This window comes from Choristoneura fumiferana, chromosome 18, assembly GCF_025370935.1.
Source record: "Choristoneura fumiferana chromosome 18, NRCan_CFum_1, whole genome shotgun sequence".
NCBI lineage: Eukaryota > Metazoa > Arthropoda > Insecta > Lepidoptera > Tortricidae > Choristoneura > Choristoneura fumiferana.
Window position 1 is genome coordinate 15228943 of NC_133489.1, and position 15051 is coordinate 15243993.

General features: G+C 37.8%; 2 protein-coding genes across 5 annotated transcripts in view; one reads left to right on the forward strand and one right to left on the reverse strand.

Moving 5' to 3' along the window:
• The window catches only part of Oatp30B (Organic anion transporting polypeptide 30B), a 90597-nt gene that overhangs the window by 9985 nt on the left and 65561 nt on the right, over positions 1–15051 (reverse strand). For 3 of the 4 annotated variants that reach the window (XM_074101908.1, XM_074101907.1, XM_074101905.1), the window contains 7 exons: positions 11524–11655; positions 8137–8313; positions 7916–8045; positions 7618–7834; positions 6827–7029; positions 6289–6430; positions 148–255 (listed from right to left, as the gene is read on the reverse strand). In XM_074101908.1, coding sequence (XP_073958009.1) covers positions 148–255; positions 6289–6430; positions 6827–7029; positions 7618–7834; positions 7916–8045; positions 8137–8313; positions 11524–11594 — 1048 coding nt within the window. In that variant the 5' untranslated portion in view covers positions 11595–11655. Of the gene's footprint in view, positions 1–147; positions 256–6288; positions 6431–6826; positions 7030–7617; positions 7835–7915; positions 8046–8136; positions 8314–8837; positions 9003–11523; positions 11656–15051 lie in introns of those variants that run through there. The other variant, XM_074101909.1, reaches the window with a different exon arrangement.
• Positions 9188–15051, forward strand: part of LOC141438175 (uncharacterized) — an 87383-nt gene continuing 81519 nt past the window's right edge. Inside the window, exon 1 of the mRNA XM_074101917.1 lies at positions 9188–9274. The gene's annotated coding sequence lies outside the window, so the exon portion shown is untranslated. The remainder of the gene's footprint in view (positions 9275–15051) is intronic.

The window sequence follows — 15051 nt, forward strand, 5'->3', positions numbered from 1 at the left end:
ACGTTTCAACTGTGATGTGATGCAACTTTCAAAATCGAGATCACGAGTAGACCAAATATATGCGGAAATGGTAACATCAACTTATTCTATATCTTTTTTAAGTGGTAAAGAAAAAACATTTCTAGATTTAGGAAACTTCACACTTACCAATCGATATGATTTGTCCGGAAAACGAGTCCATGTGGAAGGAGAGTAAATAAGCGCCCAACAAAAAGCCAAGAACAGGTCCGAACGCCGCCATACTGTACATGCACCCTGCAAGAAAATTCACTATTGTTAATAATTGACATAGATTTGGCATACAGAAAAAAAATACCGTGAAGCTTTAATAAACAATTAAGATACAGAGCAACAGAGGTAAACTCAAACTGGCTGGCACTCTAAATTTAGATTTACTGTTTAAAGCCTGTCTTCCATTGAAATATGATCAGCGGCACAAAAATTGGCGTTCTACATACAAAATTGCCTATTACTGCATACATTTGAGGGCCAGTTTTTTTGCCGCTCAGTATAGGTAGCAATAGTGCGTGTATCGGTCAGATAAATCTATGCAAAAGTTCGTCCTCGCTTCCTTTACAATATATGGCATAAAATCAATTGTGTTTTTTTTAAAACATGATAAGATTTAAATTAATCAATATAAGATATATTTAGAACGGGATGTATGAGTAGATCATGATTACATGCCTTTTTCGAGCTCCCGTAATAAATATATCGACGGTTAAAAGGAGAAATTGATTAAGCGACATGTTTGTGAAAATTTTGAGAAATACACCAAACGACAGAGAAAAATTTACTGATTCCTAATGTTCATCTATATAACTAAAAAAAAGCCACTTAGTCAATTTCTCTTCTTTCAACCGTCGATGTCTAATTAAATTAACAGTGAAACTCAAACTTTTAGTCCCTTATAGATAAACAATACAAAACTATGATTTTGTAGTAGGTAGTGTCTCTAAATTAGCAGGGCCTGAAAAAGTGTTAAACTGTTCGCTAGTATCTAAATAATAATATAATAATAATAATAATATCATGGGACACCTGACACCAATTAACCTAGTCCCAAACTAAGCAAAGTTTGTACTGTGTATACTAGGCAACGGATAAACATACTTATATAGATAAATACATACTTAAGTACATATTAAACATCCAAGACCAGAGAACAAACATTCGTATTATTCATAAAAATATCTGCCCCGGCCGGTAATCGCACCCGGGACCCTAAGCTTCGTAGTCAGGTTCTCTAATCACTTGGCCATCCGGTCGTCATGCGCCTAGAATTGATGTGGCGCATATATGAAATTGAATTTATATTATATTTGAATTTATTTAAAGGTTGCGTGCAACGACTGCAATTCGCCTGTAGATATTATGGTCCGAAAATAAAGTAGGTCAGTCTTGTTTGGCGGCGTGCATGCGGCTGCAGGCTTTAGTCGCAAATATCAACGACAGACGCTGTCTAGATTCGAAACTGATGCGCTTATTCAACTTTTTCTCCTTGAACTTTGAATCGTAAATTTACATGCAGTGCATAGATATTTAGAAGTTTATTTTTACAGCAGAGTCGGACTGAAATTTATATTAGGTAAGGTACAATCATAAAACGCGAGCAAAATCGATTGAAATTACATATGACAACCCTAGCACTTCAATGAATTTTGCTCGCATTTTACGATCCCTGATCAAATCATAAACCGCAGACCAGTTAATAGACATTTTCAACAAGGAAAAATCATGAAAAATAATAAAACTGTAAACCGCAAGATATAAGGACTAGGTACTTTAACAACCCACGTTTCAAAAGTTATAGTTGCCTACAAAGTAAAAGTACCACCTCGACTTGACTTTGTGGCGGAGCTTAAAACTTGAAAGCTAAAAATCCATTGTCGGCGGGTTTTAGTGAACTTAGCGCGTTTATTTTAAATGTCAAGTTGAATGATATATCTTCTCTTGTAACTTTTTTATATGAGTCAGTATGCTAGTAACTACTTGGAGGACAATATCTCAGTTAATTAAATATTAAACTTTAGGATATTTTTTTTGCGGACAGCTTTGTCTAAGAAAAATGACGTAAATCGAATAGATTTGTGTACCTATTACCTAACTTAATTATCCTAACAATATTTATAAGTTCCGGCTTAATGTTTCAATTTTGTTTATCCGCTGAATAAACCTAATATAACTAATAGATCAGAGCCAAGCCCTGCCCTTGGCGGCGAGCCTGTTTTCAAAGGTAATGGCTTCTGACATCGCGTGTTCGTCGCCTCCACATTTTCACAGTTTATTTTATAGTCAAACACGTGTGTCATAGATTTACAAAAAACCCTAAGTTCTGTGCTATCCCTAATACAGCTTCGAATTATATTCTACCTGCCAATATTGTCTCTCAGGTCTCTATGCTATGTCTGTCTGTACCTACCTACTATGTTGAACCGAAATACAAATGTATATCGCTTTAGATTTTTGTTCGCTGCTTGTTATGGAATCGTTAAAAATCTTTGAACTGATTTCAGCGTCTCAAATTTTCACAGTTTTCTAGCTTGAGTTACGAAATATTAATCTTAGACACGTTTCCTTACGTTACCTACGTCTAAATCTGAGATCCTTATTATTGAGAATTACCGTTATCCACATGAACAATATACAAGAAAAAGAAAGTTTGTCACTTAAAATAATATATAAATAGGTATCTAAATGACTCTTCTAAATCTAAGAATATCAACAAGCGTCCTCCACATTAAAAGTAGGACGGAAAGGAAACGGGAGCGGATCATTCCAGACGGTTCAAGGGGCCCTTGACTCCACCGCACCTGTAGGGCCTTATTAAAAGCCTTCGCTTCGTTGCCACCACAAAGTCACATCGACGGAATATAAATAGACGCCTTTGATTTGCGATCTTGCGACTTTCCTTTGCGAAAAGTGGTAGATCTCGGGCTATAATTTGTATACCTCCATCTACCTACACGAGGTCACTTAAAAAGTTCACATCCTGTTATATAAAATGTAATTTCTTCTTATCATGCCACGAGGAAACGGTTCTCTGCCGTTTGGGCAAAATGTTTTTCGCTAATGTTTCATTTCCTAAGTATTAAATTTCTCCGAAACCATATTATTTTCGGAACTTTCATAAAATAAACCTAACCTAACCTACTGTGCTCTATAAAACCATATGAAAATGTTCCGAGAAAAATTTATGGTTTCGGAGAAATTTGATATTTGGGAAATTAAACATTTGGGAAAAAAAATGTGCGAAACGGCAGTAAACGACGAAGAACTTCTTAGTCTGTCGGTACAATTGATAGGTTCATCAAATGGAGCGGTAAAAACAAAAGTAGATAGTCGTTTGTTTTGATGATCGCAGAAATTTGCTTAAGCTAGTCGAAGGCAGGTCAAGGGCGCGGCGCAGCGCGGGTGAAGTTTATTAGTCACGGCCGCGGGGGTGCGCCACGCTGCGACAACTGATTTTTCACAACCACAAACTAATTGAAATTCCTATCCGACAGTTCATAAAGTCTACACAATAAAGTTACGGTCACCAGATAAGATAATTTGGACACGACACACAAGAAACACGTTCGGGTTCAACAGCCCGCTTCATTAATTAAATGTATCCTGCAGTTTTATTGCGCTCCATATACTACATGATACAGGCGGCTATCTACATAACGGTTCCAACGAGAATTCTCGTCTTTCTTCGACTTTGGATTCACATGGATCGTGACGTTATACTTTTCAATTAGGTAGTTTCTCTTCAAATGTATAGTGATGTAAAACTAAACTTCAGTAACCAGTAGTTTATTTCTTGATGTGCTGTTATTATTGGCATTAATTCGCCCGATTCGTCTTATTACAGGTCAGTAGTTTCGATAATAATAAACATAAGCACTGAACAAACGATACCGGCAAGCGGTTATAGGTAAATATTTTATATCATTCAAGCATGAAAAATACAATGATCATTAGAAGAAATCAAAAGCAATAGGATAACCGAATAGTTTATTTGATCAGGTTTTAATTATAGTCTCTGCATGTAGGTTAATACATTATGTATCATGTGTATTTGGAGCGAATCCCAAAATAAAATTAATAAACGTATGTATGGTCATTACAGTTCATTGAACCTCTTTTATGTCTGCAAGTGAATCGTGGAGCAATAGTGTGGTTACGAGCCACGCACAACTCAAGGCATGACAATAAAGCCGTGCAATATACGGCAACTCCCCCACTGGAGGTCGGAGGGAGCAGAAGGTCAACGATTTATTGCCGTAAAGAACTGGAGAAATTTCTGAGAGTTATTCTCAAACAACGATTTATACGGTCAAAAGTAATATTGGAACAAAGTAGTCGGAAGTTTCGGGGTTTACGTGTAATGGGTACTTACTGGAAGAGGCATCGAGCCGAATTAACGAAAAAATCGTTCTAGCATTTCTCGAAAAACGTGACTCGATGCCACTACGCACACGCACGTACAAATACGATACTATGGGATCCTAGTCTGAAATACTTAAACAAAAACATGAAAGAATTTGTCATTGACATCTATGTACCTTACGGCACTAGACTAACAGTTAGGAACAAAACGCGCGGCGCATCAAGCGCTGACGAAAATGGCCGAACATGCCCGAAGAAAGCCGATCTCGCCTGCATTAGCATTGGCGATTACGCCAGGGGCGCATTTAGGGACGTGAAATAAAATTGTTTAGGAACCTACCTAGTAAAATTATTCGACCCTATTGCTTTTCAAAATTAAACATTATTATTAAAGAAAATGCATTTTATAAAGTGAATGTTGTAAGTAAGTAGTGAAATGTTCAGTCTACGTTTCTAAATTATAATAAATAAATATCATGGGACACTTGACACCAATTATGATATTGTTTTATATTATTTGTAGTTTTACGAATGTATAGGATAGCAATTTTTAGGGTTCCGTTGTCGAAACGAAAAACGGAACCCTTATAGTTATTACTTGTTTAATACAGTTTGTATGATTTTTTCGTAATTGCTACGGAAGCTTGGATTGGGAGTGTCCGACACGCTACCAAGGACCTAGCTATGCGGATATTGCGGATATACTAAATTATCTCATTGTAATGTAGAGGAGATTCCATTTATATTAGAGGACGCAAACGTAACTCGGCGCGCTACTCGGACTTGAGTTCTAATTTGGAGCTGCGACCTCAGTGACTCCCAAAGCTTGTGAAGACTACTTTTAATATATTTTTTGTTGACTGTACTAGAACTGTCATCTAAACTACATAACCGTACCAAATTTCAAGTCGGTACCCTTAACCATTGAGGAGTTCCATCCTGCGAAGACGATCCTGGCCGGACTACCAGGACGTTACTACCTGATTTACATACATATTATCACCAAATTTACATATAAGTGTGACAAATTTCAAGTCAATCCGACCACTGGAAGTACGACAAATTTAACTTGCAAGATTACACAGTACATACATACACAAAATAATAATAGATCACGTTATTTATACTTTCTTTTCATTCTTATTCAATGTAATATATGATTATTGAGTTCAAATGCGGCCCTGGTTTACCTTTGCGAATTCGGTATCGTTACAAAAACATTTTAATCTAAATTAATTAGAGAAAATTTTATAAAATAGTAGGACTTACTGGTGATATGAGATCCCGTCTGTGTTTCTGGCGTTTCGGGTATTATTAACGCACTTTTCACGCAAGACGGCATTTTTTACTATATTTTTCCTTGACAATCTCCTGTCACGGACGTCAACAAACTAAAGTGCGACCGTTCACCAAATCGCGTTGTGAAATGCTATGATGCGCCGTTTTACTCTATGAAACATGCAGTCTATACATAGATGTCGATGGATTAGATTTAGGTGCTTAGCAAGATCTTACCGCAAGTAATTTTGTTAATGGAATATTCCAGGTAACCTAAAAGAAACATAACAAAAAGAAAATAGGTTATCAATATCACCTCTCGATAATTCCGCAATCTTAGCACATGGAAATCCAAAAGTTGGGACGGACTCAGGTGCAAATATATTTTTTCCAGTTATTTAGATCCGTCCTTAAACAACGGCATTTATTATTCAAAGAATATGTAAGTGTGAAGTATAATATGTATATGAGAGCAATTAGGTTACGTAGTAGAACCATTATAAAAAAATACTTGCGGCAAAATTTCGATGGACTAGGTACCCAAGTCACGGCCGGTCAAAAAACAGACCGTGCAGAATTTCACAGATGGCGGAACTTGGACTAATACGAGTAGTTGAGTAAAGGGGTTTAACTTGCCTATATACATGCTGGAGGACTCCGAGCGCACGTGGTCGTCGACGTAGGTGGTGCCGAGCGTGAGCAGCGGCGACCCGCCGCAGCCCAGCAGTAGCTGAGCCACCACGAATACCATAACCGGCATGAACGTGCTCGGAGAACTCTGTTAAACAAGTAATATACTTATAATTTTTTGTTAGAAATTGGATTTTCATTTATCATTTGTTGAATCAATCTATGTATTAAACTAATCATTCACACATTTGTGTAGCAACACATAGGCATTATCATTCACACATGCCAAAAGCATAATGATGCGTGTTGTGCAGCAAAACAACTTGTTCAGAATTAAATTCGCCCTAAGAATATTATATAGTGTTCCAGGAAGTGAATTTGATTTTTTTTAGATGACAACGTTGAGGTGCAGTCATTGAATCTTATCACAAATTTCTACTCTATGCTTGACCTTTACATAGGCAAGTGAAGGCATCTTCACACACCGTGGGAAGCTTAATACAAATACGCAATTAAATGTAAAAAATAATTGAAACAATGTTACCTTAATACAATTGTCTGGTCTTAAATTGTTAGGTGGTAGACCTTGAGACAGGCGGCCCAGGCCTCCCATGTCTTGCTCCAGCGAGCGCGGCAGGCGACAGATGTTGTCGTCCGACTTATTGTTCATGGACATCTCGCTATTAATCTCTGCTATGAAGTGAGGCACCACAAATACTAGCGATCCGATGCCCATTATTACAGCACCTACAAATCGTAAAACAAAATAAAATATATGAAACAGTCAAAACATAAAATAAAATTAATGACAGCTAAACCCGGACGGAAGAAACAATCACAACACGTGTCTGTCGTCACCAATACCGATGGTTCCATTTATAGAATAGTATATTTGGCTATCTTTGCACACACAACACAAACATCACGCCTATATTCCTAAATTGGGTAGGCAGAGCACACGAAACGTTACCGCTTCGGAGCCACTTTTAGTAATTTTAGGTTTTAAGTTTCACAAAAACGGCCAACCTTTAATAAAACCTTTGACAATCTTTGATATGCGAGAAAAGAGTACTTCGTTTATTTTCTTAATAAAAAAACTAGCTGTTGCCCGCGAACGTAGAAGTATAAAAAATAGTTTACGTCCTATTCTCAGACCTACCGAATATACACAAAAAATTTCATAAAAATCGGTCGAGCCGTTTCGGAGGAGTTTGGTCATAAACACAGTGACCCGAGAAATTTATATATAAGAAGTAAATGGGCCCATAGCAACGCATGAGGTTCGTGCAATGGAATATCTGTGCGGAGTTTTTAATGGGTTCATAGAATTCTCACCGACTGCGATCCAAACGGGAATGTGCCGCCGACTGCCGAGATACGACACGAAGATTACGGTAATGACGTTGCCGATCTCATAGCTGCTGGCGATGAGCCCCGACAGGCTCGACGGGATCTCGAAGCGTTTCTCTATCGTTGTGATCACAGAGTTTATGTAGCCGGAGCTCAGTGCCTGCTGTAGCGTTACCAGGAACGACAGGAAAAATACAAATACCTGCAGAAAATAGAATGATTAGACTACCGGAAACGAACAGGCATTGTAAACGTTTGATACATTTTCGATTTTGTGACTTACTTTAATACTAGAAAAACTCTGAATAAAGAGCGGTCTCCACGACAGGATACCGCAGTCCCGCGCATCATGAGGAATATCCAATATTTCCGGGTATAATTGATGGGGTTTCTCCCGTTCCCGGTCGCGTTCTCTGTAAATACAGAATGCGGATGATTCATTAGGATCGTAAGGAAAGGACATTGTGTAAGCTTTTTGGTTTCCAATGTGTTGAAGTGGGGTACCTGTCGCATATGCCGGCAGAGGGGTTTCGGCTGTGGCACTTGACGGGGTCGCGTGGGGGATGCGGAGGGTGCGGCGGGTGCGCTGGCGCGCTCGGCCCCGCGCACTCCTCGCAACCTGCCTCCGCGCCTCCAGATTCCGCGTAGAGCCCCGTCATAGCGTACATTGACTCTTGCCTCCTAAACAAATAAATTTAATACTCATGAATTCCTTTGTCCTTACTATCATTTTTAGATTTGTTGATGTTTCACTAACACATACATAATTTATGGATTTATAAGTAATCACAAGCTATGCCAAGAAATAAGCGAGGAAAGAAGGTAGAAAACTGTGGGAATGTAGTCACAATTAAAGTCATTGTTCATACCTAACTGTAGTAACAGTTAATTAGATGTACCTGCCTTTTTACTCGATTCATTTCCTCGATTATTATTTATTATATAAAAACCAAAGAAACATTTTTAATTACCTACATATTTGAGTGGAGTTTAAAAAAAAATAGACATTTTAATCCGTTATCCACAAATAATGTTAAACATTCCGTTGCGCGTTGTGCAATATAGACAATTATCTATACAATTGTACGAATGATTTCAATATCACAATGGCACTTTTCAAATTCAGTCTTTTTTGCTAACTACCGATTGAGTCCAACTTTTTGAATTCCACCCATTTGTTAAAATCCTATTCAATAAATATGTACCTGTGCAGCAAACAATGTAGTTGATCCGCCGTTGTTTCAGACATTATCAAAACACGGGTCACTTGAGAAACAATACTTTAAACCGAGATGCCGTGCGAAGTCCTAACAAACGCAGTTGTGAAAACTTTATTTACACAGGTTTTATTCGTGTGGAGCACATCACAGCATACCGATACGAGTTTTATTCAATAAATTAGTATTTGTCCGGAAGGCATGTGTCGCGCGTGCTCTTACAGCGTCCTTACTAAACATTATGTCGTATTATGACTAAACGTTGTTTTGTTGTCAGTAAGTGATATCGCACGATTAGGTACGAATGTGGGCCAGGTGTGGCAAGCGGGAGATAGGATGCTGAGTAACGTTATCGGGTAACGGACCGGCGGTTGTGCTGGCCTGGCACACGTGGCTACGATGACACACCGAGCTGCCGGCTCAAAGTAAGTAAGCTTTAGCAGCCTTAAAAACGTTACCATGTTAATGCACAATAACCTTTAATATCACCCATCTATAATCTAATCTTACATGTTACAGCACTGCAGGGAATCACTACAATATTTAGAAAGTTTACCTATACGAAAAAAAGCTCTCGTACCTTTCTTCCATATTTTATGGTTCAATTTTACTTCGGATAAATTTTCTAGCTCCCATCATAAAGTTATATTATAAGTTCATAACTGTTGTACTCAATTCTTCACCAGCCTTCGTTATACCCATTATAGCAAAACTAAGTGCCACCTGGAGTGGCGCTGTCATGGAACTTGCGTGCTCTACTTTTTTACTGGTACACGTCAGGTTTAGAGCCACGATTTTTTACATACAAATAAACTTCTTGGATTCAAAGACAATCTATGTTTTTCAGGAAATATTAAATGCGATAAATAGATACATATGCACACCGTACTTTAACTATCTTATCAGTGAATCATTATTATCATTATTGATCCACACTTCCAATAAATATTGTTAAGGAGGTGTTATATCAACGATAAGTCATTTCATTATCATTAGTCACATTGTAAATACATATAAATATTTACTGTGAAGAAGATTTGCTAATACCCTAACCTCGTCACACGGTCTCTACCACGGTAATGTTTCAAAATGATACGTCGATCAATATTCGCGAAGGAGAGACTTCTTTAACCGTGAAGCACAAACTACTTAATCAATAAAATTGTGATCGATTGAAGCTAACATTGAAAATAATGAAATAACTTGACCTGTACTTATGAAAAAAAAAAACCATAGGTACTAATATTATAAATGTGAAAGTGTGTTTGTATGTTTGTCCGTCTTTCACGTCAAAACGGAGCAACGAATCCAACGATCCATGAGAGATGTGACACGTAACATTAAACAGAAACTCGTCTCAAATACCTGATTGGTAGGTACACGTAATTTAAAACTATTTTAGCAACGAAGACAAGGTCAAATTATAGACGACGTTTTCACAGCCATTTTTCGCTATAAAATCGCAGTCAGGTACAGAGAAGATAAACATTACTAAACACCAGATGTCGATGTTAAGACAAAAGTATGGCACAACCCCAGATCAAACGGATCGTAATCTATGAACCAATGACTAAAGGAAGCAAAAAATGTTGAAAACAAAGTTACGGAACAACAATTTCGAGAAAATATTTCTATAAACCGTTGAATTAATTTAAAAAGTTCGCTGCGTAAATAGGCGATGCCTATTAACAACTGGTTTTCAAAAACTAACGCTTTAAGGCAGAGACTAGAAACAGACATAGTCACACAGATCGCGTCGTGGCATAATGTAATATAACACCGGCCTGAGTTCCTAACACTACATACATATATACATACATACAAACACTAACTTAAAAATTCCACACTAACGCTCATTTTATGTACAGTCGAGTTCATTAACTTCTGAGGAAACATTTGATCAAAAATATGTGAACACAACTCTATTGAAAACGGCGTAGAAGCGTGTTCAGATATTTTTGAACAAATTTTTGCTCAGAAGTTTACGAACTCGACTGTAAGTAGGTAGGTACCTACAGTAATTAGCCGAAGTGTCTATCACATTTATTGTAGCGGCAATGGTCTACGGTATTCGAAGATACGTGGAACATGACTCTGGCCCTATGCTACGAAGTGCCAAATTAGAACAGTATCTTGCCGACCCGCTGACGCTTATTTAATCTATCTAACTAATACCTTGAAACGAGCAATTCATGTGTATATATAATCAGAATCTCGGAAACGGCTCCAACGATTTCGATGTGATCTGGCTTGGTCTTATCTCTGGGAAAACGCTTATTATCGAATTTAAGCCCGAGCAAAGCTCGATCACCTACCTAGGTACTACATATTATTTAATACGAGAGTGAGAGGGCCCGTACGACACGAACTTCGATTTTCGAATGTCGTAATAGCCCCCCTGATTGTCAATCGTTGCGTGTGAAGATATTTCGATCATATTGTTCACTTCAAAATGATTGATGGCGACTGTTATTTATTTTTATTTCACAGTTTTCCTAATTATGGGTAGGTACATATTAAGTTAGTTAAGACCCCAGACCAGCAAATTACCTACCAAAAATTATACTACATTTCTTTCTACTCAAATTTAAGAGGTGTAGGTAAAAACAGTAATCATGTGCAAAACGGTAAATTTTGGTTGGGAAAGTGTGTCATATTTTAAACAATGCCTGACCTGTGCCCTTTCCTGTGCTGCGGCGCGGCGTTTGCGCCGCCCGCGGCCTGCTGCCGCTCGCCCTCCGTCATCCTGGTGCCGCGCTGCGAGACTCACCTCGCGCCCATCACACGCACCACAGAACTGCTCCACCTGTCCAAATGTAATCTCCTATTAGTAGAGGAAATATCTGAGCCGATGACTCGAACTATTCCTAACTTTTATCGCTGGTAACCATTAATCACTACTACATAGGTTTCTCCCCCTCTCCTCTTGCCATTGGTTTTCACCACTAGGAATGGGTACTTATTACATATACTTATTAACTATGCATAGGTTGATGACAGAAGACATCAGGGAGGTCAAGGCATAAATAAATTTGGTACAAGAACACCAGGTTGAAAAGACAGGAAGAGGAGATCCACTGATGAAGTTCAGACGCGCTAGCTCTTTCATGGCTTTAGTTACAGCTGGTATTCATTATTATGAATGGACATTTATGCAAGATGAATCCTCTGACGCTCATAATATTTAACTAATTTATATGGGAATTCGAAATTAGATCAAGTATCTCGATGATTGTTATACATACCTAGTAAAATAAAACAATAAATTTAATAAATCAAAAACCCGACTGCTTTAAAAAATACTAAAAAAAAGAAGAAAACAAGTCTAGTGGGCTAAAACTTTGTTAAGTAGCTAACTTAAAGTTCAAAAGTCGGGACCTATTAGGTAAGAATTTTTGAGCGTCACGATTTAAATGGACTGTTGAACTTAAAGTTAGCTATTTAACAAAGTTCTAGCCCACTAGACTTGTTTTCTTCTTTTTAGTATTTTTTAAAGCAGTCAGGTTTTTTGACTTTTTAAATTTATTGGTTTATTTCACACTTTTTTAATTGTTCTGTTAAAATGGTAGATTAAAACAATTATAACCCATATATATTTAGAATGGACTAATTATTAGCTTTCATTTGATACCCCACTCGATAGGTTTGAATAAAAAACTTACAATTTGGCGCCAAAACTCCGCCATTTTGATTTTTTAAGAATTGCATGTACCCAGTGTCACTCGCGTCATCAAGACGAATCCAATGACTAATGACGTATCATTTATCAAAATTGGTTCAGCCGTTGAGTAGTTACGAGAGGACATAGGAATAGACATACATACGCGTCAAACACTTAACCCTCCTTCTTCGCAGTCAGGTAAAAAATCAATTGAGAACCGCAAAGTAATTACCAAAACAATGATAACGCAAAATCTTCAAGCTGAGATTCAAATGTCATATTTAGTTTTCTTAACTTTGAGTAAGAGTCAGATTCTAAAATTATCCCATTGTGCTATTAATATCAGCCCGTTCTGTTAACATATTTGAATTGAAAGTTCACTGAATATCTGTTATTAAATTCAGTCGGCAGAAGCCGCGTGGGTTCGCATTACCTACTGCAGGGCTACTACGAAACTCGAAACTAGAAGTTCGTATCGTACCGTCCCTCTCGCTCTCGTATAGTTAAGTGTCAGAGGGACCGCACGACACGAACTTCGAGTTTCGTAGTAGCCCTGCTGGTCGTGGAACTCGTCGACAGATTCTGCTTCTGCCTAAATATGATTGACCCCCACTGGCGCTCACTTGTTCTAATTTTATAAGTTGCTGTTATTGATACTTGATGGGAATTATTTCTATGACACACATCTCAGGCAATTTCCTAGTGTATATTTACTATTTTATTAACATTGTAATTTATTTATTTATTTCAAAGAAACTTACAATAATAGTTAGACACTAAGGCACTGCGCAAGACAAATACCGAGAAGAGAGAAAGACATTGATTGAATGACAAATAAACAACAATTCATAATTTTCCTACACATAATAAAAGGTTATATCACTTCGTCGTGGGGTTGGTACTACGAATAAAAATTATTAGCAATTGATCTAAGTAGCAAGTGGTCAAAGAAGCAACTGGTCTAAGTAGCAACTTGTCTAAGTATCAAGTGGTCTAAAATTCTTTGACACAAAGTCGACCGCGGAGCTCCCATTCCGCGTGGCTGAGGCGCTTCGCGCCTTGACGCAACTCTAACCTAACCTACCTATTTTTACGAGTTTTCGACAAAAGGAGGTTTGGACCAGTTGCTTTTTAGACCACTTGCTACTTAGACCACTTGCTTCTTAGACCACTTGCTTTTTAGACCAGCTGCTTTTTAGACCAGTTGCTAGGTACTTAGATTAGCTGCTTTTTTAGACGAAATGACTATCCCATTCATTGGTTGTTTAATTACCTGGTAGTAATTTGACGGACAAGCGATTTTTGCGGTCAAGTGCGTCAGGATAATAGTCTGCCTTGTTCGCGTTCGCAGTAAAGCATTATAACGGCTAATATTTTATCGGTCGCAGTACTCGCAGTGTGGCTTCAAATGTTACGCGGTCATTGCTTCATGCAATTTGCAAAACATTGACTCCGCTGAACGCTAAAAACCAGTTTATACACAGCCCCTGTTTGTCGATCGCAAATTGATGACAGTTATAGTTAGCGACATTATCAGCGAAAAAGGTTTCAATATTTTGTTTCTCCCGGAAAATTGCATAGTTTCCGCGAGATAACGATTAACGAATTCTACGCGGAAGGAGTCGCGGGCAACAGCTAATGATTACTAAAAATTTTCATGAAATTATAAATATTTTACAAGTTGCCTGCCATATACGTAAGCTTCTAAAAATAACAAGAAAATATTGCAATCAGATTCTATACTTTGCAAACTCAATAGTCAATACTTAATTAAAATTTCAACAATAACTTTGTACTCGTAAGCTGACCGTATCGGTAGTTTCAAAGAATTCACATATAGACCCGGAGATGTAACACAAAATATTAGATCATTTGTACCAGTATGGCGGTTCTTCAGGGGTCTAATTACGGAATGACAAAAAAGAACACAATTACGTCATAAGCTTATGATGGAATCGAGTAAGTACTTTAAGACTTTTGGAAAGGGCTGAAAAGTTATTTCTATAAGTTTTTTTTAACCCCCGACGCAAAAAGAGGGGTGTTATAAGTTCGACCGCTATGTGTGTCTGTATGTCTGTGTGTGTATCTGTCTCTCTGTGGCACCGTAGCTCTTAAACGGGTGGACCGATTTGAATACGGTTTTTTTAATTAAAGCAGGTTTTCTAGCGATGGTTCTTAGACATGTTTCATCAAAATCGGTTCAGCCGTTTTTGATATATTGAACTTTGAAGTGACAAAGTCGGGGGTTTTCCAACTTTTTGTTGGTTAAGTTAGGTTATTGTTTACTTTTGGTTAGAGAGAAGTTTCCGTGCCGGCCGCGCGGCCGCGTTAGGTATTCGTTTGGGATATTGCTGTCTTTATCGCTCGTCAGATAAGCGCTCGCAGCCGTCCCCCCCATACCTTCCGCAACGACGTCCGTAATTTATATCGAGATAGCTATAGGCTTTTCAAAATTTGGGCGGTTGCATTTTGGGTTTCTTTGTCCTCATATTATACGAAAAGTATAGCACAGAAATCAATAATATTTTACAATCAAGATAT